General features: G+C 40.1%; 1 protein-coding gene across 1 annotated transcript in view; it reads right to left on the bottom strand.

Moving 5' to 3' along the window:
* The window catches only part of FRMPD2 (FERM and PDZ domain containing 2), a 67,966-nt gene that overhangs the window by 21,342 nt on the left and 34,218 nt on the right, over positions 1 to 12,406 (bottom strand). Inside the window, exons 22-31 of the mRNA XM_009320640.1 lie at positions 11,983 to 12,076; positions 11,396 to 11,481; positions 11,054 to 11,201; positions 9,779 to 9,993; positions 8,382 to 8,480; positions 6,827 to 7,191; positions 3,260 to 3,554; positions 2,177 to 2,335; positions 1,349 to 1,523; positions 36 to 246 (exon numbers count right to left, since the gene is read on the bottom strand). Coding sequence (XP_009318915.1) covers positions 36 to 246; positions 1,349 to 1,523; positions 2,177 to 2,335; positions 3,260 to 3,554; positions 6,827 to 7,191; positions 8,382 to 8,480; positions 9,779 to 9,993; positions 11,054 to 11,201; positions 11,396 to 11,481; positions 11,983 to 12,076 — 1,847 coding nt within the window. The remainder of the gene's footprint in view (positions 1 to 35; positions 247 to 1,348; positions 1,524 to 2,176; positions 2,336 to 3,259; positions 3,555 to 6,826; positions 7,192 to 8,381; positions 8,481 to 9,778; positions 9,994 to 11,053; positions 11,202 to 11,395; positions 11,482 to 11,982; positions 12,077 to 12,406) is intronic.

Here is a 12,406-nt window from a genome sequence, read left to right as displayed (position 1 = left end):
ACATTAGGATTGAGATTGAGCATGCTCAGATTTACCTTGTGGCTTTGATTTGGACGTTCTGGGTGGCAGCTTCACACGCTCTCACTGCGTCATCCAGGCTAATGCCCTCAGTCCACAGTCCACAGATGTAAACAATCTGATCTCGTGGCTGCAAACTGCCTTCCACACTGGCAGGAGAGCCAGGCACTATCTCTAGCACGTAAATACCTTGTAACTTGCTTCCAGCTCCTCCTGTCAGCTTCAAGCCTAGAATAATGCAGAGAAAGCATCTTTTGTGGCAGCGTGTTTCGAATGTCACTGCCAGTGACGTACAGCCTAATGGAATAGATGTGAGTCATTGAAAGATAGGCTGAACAAATCACCAACATTATAAACAACAGTCTTGCCCCAGTGAGACGGGGTATAAGAGCTGGACTGGGAGAGTGAAATGTTAAAAAAGTATGGAAAAAACCCTTAAATGGCATTGTCCATCTCTATGCTTCAGCTGTTCCATAGTGCTTTATTTCACCTGATGTTGAATAGTCATTTGAATAAGACACTTAGCTGCATAGCAGTAACTCCTTCGTTACCAGAGTGCTCAAGTGCCTTGCAATCTTTAGACTGACGTAGGGAATGGAGGCATATGACAACTAAGGAGATACCTATACAGTGCAAAACAGAATTGTGCAATGATATTCAAGCAATCTCCGAACAAGGTAGTTTCTGAACTGGAAACAGGATGCTGTACCTGAGCAAATATAGCTGTACTGTTTCCTGGGTTTATCTGTGTGCAGTACTCGCCACATGTTGCAGAAATGCCAAGATACTCACACTGTGGGGACTTCTTTTGTCACTTGTATTGCACAATGTAGATAAAGCCTTGTGTCTGTGGTGAATCAAGGATTTGAGTGGAGGTTTTTTGAATAGCAAACTATTGCCCTAACCAGTGGCTCATCCTTCTTAAACTTTGCCTCCCCCCCCCCCCCCCCCCACTCTATCTTTCGACGTGCAGATCTTAATGTGGCTCAGCAGGTAGCAGACATTATTATCTAACTACCAACAACTTCTGTATATCAGTAACATAAAAATATGAGACTGGACATCTGCCTGAAACTTCAGCCGATAGGGTGATAATACAAAGATAATTTTTCCAACTATCTTCATTGGTCTAATAAAGAGATATTAGTCTTCCCTTTAAGACCTTGCCCAAAATAAAGCTCTCCCATCCTTGGTCATGCGTGATGGAGGAGAGCATAAAGGTGTCAAGGTCACTCAGGATCATATTGATCCAAGACCACAGTTTCTTATGATTATCTTAGGATTGCTGTAATGCCTGTCCAAAATAGTATGCATAGCATTTACTACACACCTAGCTGTCCATTGGCACCTTTTGTGAGAGTAATTTCAGGAATCTCATCTGGCCTAATAGAGGGATGCGGATCACTGTCAGCGCGACCAACCACAAGGTGCAGATCAGGAGGAGAGCTTTGCAGTAAAGTCAGGGCTTCATTGCATGGTAAAGATGTGACATCAATTCCATTCACCTAAATGACAAACCGGTAAAATGATGTCATAGATCTCATTGACCATTATGTACTTCACCCTCCACTCTAAATTTTGCATATGAACTTAAATTAGTTTTTACTTTCATGTTACTGCTTTTGCTGTGGTATTTAATGTCAGTGAATGCAACAGTTAAGGCTACAGTAAGATTTCTTTTTTGAGCTTTTATTTTTCTGAATGCAGAGTTTTCATAAAAATAGCTCTTTTTTCTTGAAACTCAAGGTCTTGTAGCAAAAACCAAGGAAGACAGCCTAATGCAAGAAAATGAAGATGAACCAGGCTGAAAACAGGCTTTATTCATACACTAAAAAGGACTTAACTCCTGCATCCTTTGTATGTCACCTATCTTATTACATTAATTCAGTTTATGTCATTTAATTGGGAAGGCATTTAATGACTCAGTTGTCTTGCATTGCTGCTAGATGATTCATGTTATTTGCCCGGTCATACAATCTATTCAGTCTGAAATTTGTCCTACTGAAGTCAGCAGAATTGCATTTATTATAGGATCCATTTGCACTTGCATGCCTAAATATGTGATAAACTGGACCCTACGGACGGAAGAATGCCGAAGCTAAATGACATTGATCTGCAAATATTATCTCCTCTGTGTAAACTCAAAGGATTACTGTACCATAATGATTCTGTCTCCCCTTCTTAGTCTTCCATCAGACAGGGCAGGGTCATTCAAGATTTCGTCAACACACAGGCAGTTGTCCACTTTGTTAAGAACTACAGAGAATCCATAACCGTTGTTCTCTGACTTTGTCAAAGTCACAAAGATCTCCATTTCCTATTAAAATAACCACAAGATATGTTTGATGTAGGCTTTTCTGTTGCTTCATTAACGTCTTCCATTATGTTTTATATGCAGATAGGAATCAGATCCTCAGATGGTATAAATAAGAGCATACATGAGGATTTCTCTGATCTGTCACTGCCTTATCTGGAACTAATTTTACTTCTTTTTACCTAGTGGAGCTTCATGGTGATTGATTGATAGGACCTAATACAGCAGAGAATACCATCAGGGACTGGAATTTTGGCATTTGAAATGTGTAAAGAAAGGCTTGGAGTCCTCTGACTGACCAGCATTGCAATAGTAGGGTGCAGAGATTATTGTTGTTATTGCTATTGCTGTCCCACTGAAGGAAATGGCTGGACCTAAATTTTGTCCTCGGTGCTTTCAAATTAGTAGGAATTCAGAGCTCATTAGTGTCAGTAGAAATGCAAGATGTTCAGCATTTGGCAGGACGGAGCCCTGTATTTTGAATAGTAATTAGCACAAGGATCATACTTTCTTATCAGGACATCACAGTAGTATTACTGTAACAAAGTGATTTTCCACATGGGTTTACAACATGACAGAAAAAACCCAAGTAGCTGACTCCAATTAATTTTAGAGGCTACTTAGAGGGCTTTTAGGCCTTTGTACACTGGGAATAATACTGCAGAATGCTGGAAAGTTAAAGAAATAGTAAGATGGCAAGAGGAAGGAGATGGCCTTAAGGCAAATAGTAAAGAATTCTGGAGAGCTGGGCATAGAGGAAGGTCTGCTTTACTTGAAGATTGTGGACATTCAGGAAAGTAAAAAATGCTATGCAGAAATAGCATAGATAATGAGTTAAAATTAATGTTTAAGAATGTTGCATTCTTAAGGGTGTTTCTTTTCCCTTGTCATATTCTACCTGTTAATAATCTGGTGCCTATCACATACCCTAGTGCAATCTTCCTTTTCTTCCTTCTCTTCCTCTAGTTCCTCCAAGTCTTCCCATTCATTGTCACTGTCATGTGTCTCTCTAGCAGGCAGGGATGATGAGAAAGGACCACAAACACGTGGTTGTGGGGTAGCCATGGTTGTGGAGAGTGTCTCGGAGCTTCCTCCCCGTGAAAGTGAGGTCACAGATGCTGAGCTGATAGTGAGATACTCTTCATCAATAGGGGTTAGAGAGAGAGTTTCAGGCATACATTTTGTGTTCGATAGGTCGTCATCACTCTTATTAAATATGTGGCTGGAAAATAAAAAGATTGCAGTGCTGGGGTTTTCCTCCATATGCTTTATTAGAAGGCCACTGAAAAGTCTACTACTTATACACGACCTTATTTTAATTTTAACTGAAGTACTAGTTATGGTATTAAATTGCTGTCTGGGTCCTCCAGTGTTATTATAAAAATAAATAAGTAATCAATATTTTGCAAAGCTAGTTAAAAGATTAAAAAGCTTTCAGAATTTGAAAACAGCCTTTGCAAAACCTTGCACTTTTTTTTATTTTAAGGCATTAATTAGTACTTTGGTTGCTTCTTGAGATGAATAATCGGACAATTCCTAGACCATTTATTATTTTATCTGCCATAAACAACTTAATTAACTTATCTGGTAAGTGGTGTGCACATTACAATACTACTACAATTTTCATATTTGCATTTTTCTTGAAAAAGGAATGCCAGCCACATCCCTGGCTCCTACAGGTCTTTCCTTGGTAACTAGAGCACAGACCAGAAACATGAAATATGAAGTGATTCCTGTGTCTCCAGAAAGAATACAAGTCCTGACTTCTTTTTGTAAGCCTGCTTTTATTCTTATGCTTGCCTTGAAGCATAAGAGTTGTCCTACGGAAATCAATGAATTTATTCAATTACTTGAATTAAAATTATTATTGATTTTATTCCACTATATTGGAGACACAGTATTCAGCACTTTTAATGTTCAAGCCCAGACTGTAATCGTATGTATTGTGTTTAATACTGTTTTGGCTGTTGTCATTAATGAACTCTAATAGACTACTATAGCATCATCTCCCATTAAATTTACCATTAAAGCTAATAGAAATGCTTGAAACATTTTTGTTTTAAAGTGTGTGTTTTCTTCATATCAATCTTTATTGAAATATTGCTAAACCTCATTCATCTTAAAAGCACTTAAAATGGCATAGCTTTTATTAACGCTTCACATAGCAAAGATACCATGTCATTTCATATAGAACAGTTGCCTAGAATCTTTCACTCTCTGATAGAACTGAACTGTGTCTGCCATCTCCCAAGCAAACATATACAACTAAAAGGAACACAAATTATGTCTTGTATGAAATCATAGAAGATCCCCAGTGTTAAGCTCTTGCTTCAAAAGTTGTCTATAGTCAGAAGGAAAATATAAAGCAAAGTTGCAAAACAGACATTTTGGCTGGATATGGCTTGTAGCCTTCGATGGTATTTTTGAAATACTGATGAAAATAAGAAAAAATTATAGGCTCGTGCTGTGTGCTGTCAGTGAGGGAAGCAATCTAGTCTGTTAGCTTATATCTGTGCAGGGAGGAAATGAGAAATTGGCCATCTCCAGTAGCACAGCAAAGCTGAGAATGAAGCTGACGGTTTGTGCTTTAATAGTTGAACAACATATTACTTACAATACTGTGGAAGAAGGCTGGGAGAATTAAAAGAAATGTTTAAGGATAACAGCAAATGCAGCCTGCTCCTTTCTTTCAGAGACAGGAAAGAAAAGATTAAGTTCAATGGATGTTGGTCAATGTGGGTGTCATAGAAGCTGTCACGTGCTAGTGGAGTGCTGACTGACCTTCAAAGGCTATGAAAGGTGTTCGGCAGAGCTACACAAGCTCAAGGCAATGAGCCAGCAGTGGCTTAATCATAGCACAGCTTCTAGCCCACCTCTACATCACCATGGGAAATAACACGAGTCTTGGTCCTGCCGGCTCATACACGAGCTCCACTGACATGCTCGACTTTCTTTTGGAGTCTTGTGACCCCTACACCTGGACTTCACAGGGGAAAACCACGGGTTAAAGTTTTTCAAAGCAGCTTTTTCAAAGACTCATATTGGTGGCAATGAGAAGAAGAGTGAAAGGAATTTTCCATGTGAAACCCTGAGCAGGGGACTTCTAAAATTCATATCAAAAGATTTCTATATTTGCATGAAAAGTTTTGAGCAATCTGAAGAAAAGAAATTTCTTCATTAATCAAAAGGAATTCCTTCATTAATGACTATGTCCTTCTGGGGTTTTTTATATGTTTTCAGCTGAAAGTATCATTTAAACTGAGATTACATTTAAAATATTGTTTAAAATGCCGTGTTAAACTGCTCTGGCTGCCTTTTGAAAATGCAAAAGCTGAAAATAATGATACTAAGAATGTACCAAAAAACCCCATTTATTTCAGAACTTCCTTCTTGGGAAGAATCCAAAACTTTTCTTGGAATTGATGTTTTCCCACAAGAAACTTAGTTTTGTTGAAACTGTATCTCTTGGCAAATATGTTTGCTGCAGACATATTTCTGCTGGTTTTATTCTCAGCAGTAGAGAAGCATATATGTAAGCAGGAGCTTCACTCACGTATGTGAATGAAGCTTCTCCTCTCAAGAGAGAGGAGCTAAAAGTATGAATTACCATTACGGTCCCACTTGACTTGCAGTCAGCTTGTGCTGTGAATCCCCAGAGACTGGAATCCCTGACTGTCTGGTTCTGTGCTTGATGAATGTAAAGGGTAACAAAAGGATTTCAAGTGACTGTGTGGAAAAATAGAAATTAGTTTCTAGACAAAATTACTGAAGTAATTTAAAGGTCTCTATAAGACCTTTAACTTGTCTTTCCACCAATCCTTTCTGTTCTGATAATTTATGGTCTTTTGCACTGGGAAAGTTGATTAAAATGGAATGGATAGTTTTCTGTGTGCCAGTGTCTGGTGTATCCAAAAAAGTGTAAAAGGAGGCTGAGTCCATTTGTTCTGTATTTTATTTTATAACTCCTCTGGCTCAGGGCTTCCATTGGCTTCTGAAGACTGGAAAATAACCTGTTTTTTTTTCTCCTTGATCACAGTTTGTCTTCTGAGTTTTTTTTATTTTCTCTGAAAAAATTTGAAATTAAAAGATCATACAATAAGAAAGAAATTTTTGGTGCCTATTTAAGTCAACTCTGAGAAAATTGAAATTAAAAGATCATATAACAAATAATAAAGTCTTTGGTTCCTATTTAAGTCAACAAGAGTATTTCCACTGATTTCAGACTGCAGCCAGCTTCAGCTGAATAGCATAAATGGTTACAGTAGTGCGACACTCATACAACTGTCTTGCAATGCAGACTTGTGCAAAATTCTAGTGAGATGAGAGTAAGTAGAGACAGCAGATTAGGATAGTCAGAATAAAATGGTAAAACAAAACCTTCAGTAATCAGCAGTGATTAGAAGCAGATAGCCCTGTACTTAAACCTAAGCAATTAACTTTCAAAATTGTAAGAGCTGAAGGAAAGGCTGCAGAGCAGATTTCAGTATTCCTTACCTTTTGGCCCATCCAAATTCACATGGTGAGTAGCAGTTCTGCTTCACTTCTTCCTCTAGGGAGTGGAAGACTTCAGAACTGGCAGCTTCTTGATGAAACATCTGAAGATGCTTATAGAAATTTTCCCTGGGAGTCATAAGTTTCTGTATGGGCTTCTCTTGAAACTCAGCTTCCTGCTCTTCGTAAGTTGAGCTGTCCTCTTCAGGAGGCTCACTGAAATCTGTTGCCACTGGAGAATCCAGGCAGTCTTCGAGGTCTGGAGAGGTGCTACCTCCATCACTGGTAGACTGATCGATACTATTTCCTACCTCTGTACTGCCTGGCATTTCTGCCACAAACTCCTTAATTGGAGATGGTGCTGGAGTCTATCAAAATAACAGAAAGGTTAGTGTAACTCCTTTTTTATCTCCCATCTTCTTTCCTTTAAGAACAAAATAATTTGAAGAGGCAATATCAATAAGCATCTGAATGTGAAAATACCAAATGGTAGCTGGAAGGGAGGGAAAAACTACAGGGAGGTACTCTCTCACTAAATAACTGTTTTGTCTTTATGCTCATCTTCCACATTCTTCAGGAGTTCCAGCCAGGGAACTACTACACAAGTTCACTTTTCCCAATGAATTCTTTCCTAGAGGTGTTCCCTTTTTATTTCTTTTCATATCGTGCCTCAACTTTGTGTCTATATTCTCTTCATTGTGTAGAAGTGGCTTCCAGATTTGACTCCTGTGCAACTGAGCATAGAAATCGGCCAAGGGCACCTTGCAGGAGAGCAACAGGAGCCAGTTTGTTATCTGGAGGTGGTCCTGACAGTCATTTCTGTCTGGCCATGGACAGTGCTTATAAATCCTGGTGGGACAGGAACCATGAGTGGGCCATTCTGCATGGAGCAAGAGTAATGCAAATGCATGTTCATTATACAAGTACCTGTGTATGCGTCCATGAGTTGTGTTCAAGAAGCAGGAATAATAATACTAGCACACCTAATGGCTAATGGCACTGTCTTAGTCTCTGCTTTTTTTTTTTTTTCCCCCCCCCCCCCCCCAGATTCTGCTAACTATCAATAAGAAGCTGAATTACCAGTTGAAACCATTATTTCATTTATTTAAGTTTATTAAGAGGTAGCCTGGATAGGAAAAGGTCTTTATTTTCCTCTCACTTTTGGGAGTAATATAGCTACCTCAAGCCCACAAGTTATAACAGCTGCAGTTGAGAATATCTGCAGTTGCTGGCTGAGGATCTAGCGGAGCATTTTTAAAAGCGTCACTAGAAGATCTGCTTGGGTATGTGCTGTTTGACTCCAATGACAGCACTGCAATTCAAAAGTTGTTGGACTGGGATAAACATGTCCCACATCTGCCAGATTGATATTATTTTGGTTGCTAAGGAAGAATCAATTGAACTCTAGAAGTTGAGTTGAAGCCAAGAAGGGAAAGAAACGGAATAGAGGGCCTTGGAGAAAAAGGAAGGTTGCCTTGTTCAAGACTGGATAGAAAATGTAGTAGTGTTTTTTTCCAGGTTTACAGAAGCAAGTTTACTGACAGAACCTTTGCCTTACCAGGGCGCTCTGCTCTATTTCCGGAAGAACACCTTTTGGTGGTCTGCAAATTAGTAGTGTGACTTCTGGAGGAGCTCCTCGCAACAAGTGCAGGACATCCTAAGCAGGAAGAAGTAATATTAGATTTCTTATGGAACACAGTCTGTAGTACATGTCATTTTACCAACTGGGATGGAGAAAATTTTTACTGTGAATGCCAAATTCCTAGTATTTGTGCCTCTCAGCAGTGTCTGGTGGACAAAATTCACTACTGTATGATTGTCATATAAGTGGACCATAGTTTTTATGTGAACGTGTATCTAAAGTAAAGTCAGTTCTGTTTACAAACTCTTGTTCCACCAACAGACACGTAGGTTTAAATTAATTATTTTTCTTTTCTTGAAGAAAACAGCATTTTCAGACAAATGCATTCAAACTGCGTGTGGCAGGGACACATCTTCAGTCAATTATATCAGCATAGCTCCGCAGACTGCCATATTGACATAACCAAAGGTAGACTTTCTCAGAGCCCCTCCTTGACATAACATCTATTCAGTGGCATTCAGCTTTCAGCTATAGTGGGAGTTGAAATACTTAATCGAGAGGGGAAAAAAAAAATGCCGTAGGCCAAAACACCCCGTCTTCCCCTCTGCACAAACTGAGTAAAAAGGCTGTACGTCAGAGAGTAAGGCAGTGCTGGAAAAGGACAGACTCCGGGTCAGAAAAAAACCGATGGAGTACAGTTACAGCACCCCGCCAGGTGTCTAGGACGTACAGCACCTCGTCCTTTGCCCTAGCTATTTAATGATACGAATGACCTGTCAGTGGGAAAATTGCATGATTTCATCATTTCTGTTTGTTACCAAACTTATCTATTCAATGCATATTCATATACAAAACTCAGGGGTTTTCATAAGGTGAAAAGATTACGATGAAAAAAATAAATCCACATGTAGTCCTTTTTTACCATTTCATTTCTTTATGTGAGTACAGAATTTCTTATTCCTGGTAAAAAAGTTACACTGGATTTACCTCACCTGGTAGAGATTTGAATCTGGGGCATGGTATGTAGCATGACATTACAAAGCACAAATGACCACAGGGGAAAAATGTTCCAATTATGCATAACAGCAACAAAGATTCCAACTGATTAACAACTGGTGTGCATCTAACAATAGGCTTTGTGCATCAGTAGTAGAAAGTTATAAATTAAATCGCGGAAGAAATTCTCTGTAAGAATTCTGTTAGGAAGGAAAGTGTCCATAAGAATTCTAGAGAAGAATCCTACATAGAAATCAGATTCATTATATGCAAATTCTGACCCCCTCTGGTGATAATTAAGTTTAAATGCAGTTTCATCCCATTGTCTTTATTAACGTGTTACCCATCAGAGGCCCAGTGACAGTACTGCCTGGTACCTGATACAAGAGTCCTTGAATAGGTTTCCCATTCACAGCTAAAATGATGTCTCCGACTTCAATTTCGCCATTCTCTTCAGCTGGCTGCCCTGGAAACAGTCTTTTGATCCTGGTAATAGCTCCTCCAAGGTGTTCACAAGCATCTCCTTCCATTTGCAGTACACTAAAGCCGAGGCCTCCAGAATTCTTTGTCAATTTCACTTCAAATGTATTATCTGTTCAAAGCAGGGAGTGGAAAAAGAGTGGGAGCCGTGGTGTATGTACCCCCTAAGGAGCTGATGTAAATTATACCCTCAGCAGACCTTCTCCCTGTGTGCTGCAGGGGTGAATCTGCTGATACTAATGGCAAAAGAAGGGTTTGGTGTTCCTTTAACTTATGTGAGCCCTTGAAATTGCACAGGCTGAATGGGAGAACTGGATTCTATTCCACCGTGTGTTCACAGACTTTGTGCCATCTGGTACAAGCCCATAAAGGAAGAAGCCTTTTGTACCAACATAAAAAGGTTCAAATGCTATCCTTTTCTGACATTCTTCTGTAAGTGTTGGATAGATCTTACTGTTCTGTAGCTGCCTGATGTTAATTTGGGTCCTGAACTAACCAGCATAAGCTAGAATCAGAGCTACTGCTCTTTCCAGACAAGAGCAAGAGACCAGCCCTTTCCCAAATACCACATTTGCAGCTGAACCCCATTCTGCTAGGGACAATGTACAGGAGTAACTGCCTCACGGGAAAGGCAGTTCAGACTTAGTGTTTATGAGACAGCCTTACAGTAAAAGATACAGCATTTATTTATTGGCTAAATTCAGTGAAAGCGAGCTCTGAATCTTCCGCTTTTAAGAAATGAAGCTATGGCAGTCTCCAGTCCTGGCCCTGGGGCAGCAGTTCGCCCTAGCTTCATCACTGACACAGCATCAGCAGTTGTGCTGGCGGTGCTCTCTTTGGGTAACAGACTGGCAACATCAGCACAGCTGCTTCCTGCCCGAGAGCGCTATAGAGTACAGAGAGGGACGTCCCCTGCCAGCCCCATCTCACGAAGGCTGAGAGAGACAGCATTTATGCCTAGGATAAATTCAGCTATATCTAGCAACTGTAACTCTAAGTACATCAGAAATATTTTGTTCAGCATTGATTTTTGACAATGCCATTAATACTGCACATTATATTTTTATTCGGCATGCAGTTTTCCTTCCAACCCACAGAAATTTCACAGAATTCATTCATTCTTTTCTTGCACATTGTGAGAAGTCACCCTGAGTTCCTTTTTTATCGCTCACCATCTGTCAAAAAGCAGTAGCCTTTGGTGCCATCTGTGAAGGATGTTGCCACAGAAACAACTGCACATTGGTCCTCCTTTCTGTCGCTAGCAGTCAGGCACGGCTCTGCCAATTGGTAGTTTCCCCTTTCTAGAACCAGCTTGGCAATCTAAAACAATGATGAACAGGTTCCAGTTACACAGTACACAGTGAGCCCTAAGTCTTTTTACTTTTCTTTTTAGGAGAACGGGGTTGGATGGGGTGGGGGGGGAAGTTTCTTTTGGCCCAGCTTTGCTACTGTGCTTCATACTAAGTGCAGTTTATTCTGCTGGGTTTCTTATTGAGCTCTGCTGTTGTACAAACCTGGCCAGATTTCTTAAGGTGTTCCACAGCCTGTTTGTGGGTGATGCCGCAGAGGCTGATGCCATCTACTTCCAGCAGACGATCACCTGAGGCAAAAGAAAACAAACAAACAAACAAAAAAGGGTCAAGTTGCTTTGATGTTCAAGTTCAACGGGTGCAAACCTTGAGGCTGCCCGTGCTGCAATAGATCCTCATGCTTACATGTGTCAAATTATGTTACTTTGTACGAAAGCAATACTGCTTGTTGTACAGCATTCTATAAGTAGCACTTAAAACATACCAGGGTATTCTGTACGTAAGGGCAGTGATAGCATCTGGTTATCACAGCAACACTGGAAGTAGCTGTCAGAGTCGCTAGCCTGATGCGCAGCTACAGAGAGTAACTGTACAATGTTGGTATGAGGCTCCTGGTTTTTCAGTGGGATATCTACGTGTAGTACAGGGACAGGCCGAGGAACGATGGGCTGCACATTACATTTCACAGTTGTATGACCTCCAATCCCAAATATGATTCCTTGTCCCTGTGGCAAGCATTCCACACTAACATTGAGCTCTGCAGCCCAGAGTTTTATTGCCAGACATGTTACCTATCTTTATTTGTCCATCCTTATCTGCTGGTCCCCTGGGAATAATTGACTTCACGTATATCCCACCGTGACGCACACTAGTGTTAATTCCACCCTGCAAAACAGATGCCCACAGATTAGAGTGGAGTCATCACATCTTCTTCCTGTGATAAAAATCAAAACAACTTACACACGCATTGCAAAGCAACTGCTTCAGGAATTACTTTTTTTTTTTTTTTAAATAGGAAAAAAAGGAAAGAGGATGTTACTCCAAAGTCCCATCTAGTTGTAATATACTTCCCCAGGCAGTAATCTTGTTTTGTTTTCTCAGGAAAATGCAATGCATTTCTACGTGGCTATATAAAAACATTTGCTAAATGTTCATAAATTTTTCCCTATGCTAACATAAAAACGGGGTTGCCTCTTTCAGTCAGTCTCTAGCCCA

Source organism: Pygoscelis adeliae, unplaced genomic scaffold, assembly GCF_000699105.1.
Source record: "Pygoscelis adeliae isolate BGI_AS28 unplaced genomic scaffold, ASM69910v1 Scaffold190, whole genome shotgun sequence".
NCBI classification, from domain to species: domain Eukaryota; kingdom Metazoa; phylum Chordata; class Aves; order Sphenisciformes; family Spheniscidae; genus Pygoscelis; species Pygoscelis adeliae.
The sequence above is the reverse complement of the archived record's forward strand: the minus strand, read 5'-3'. Positions and strand labels throughout refer to the sequence as shown.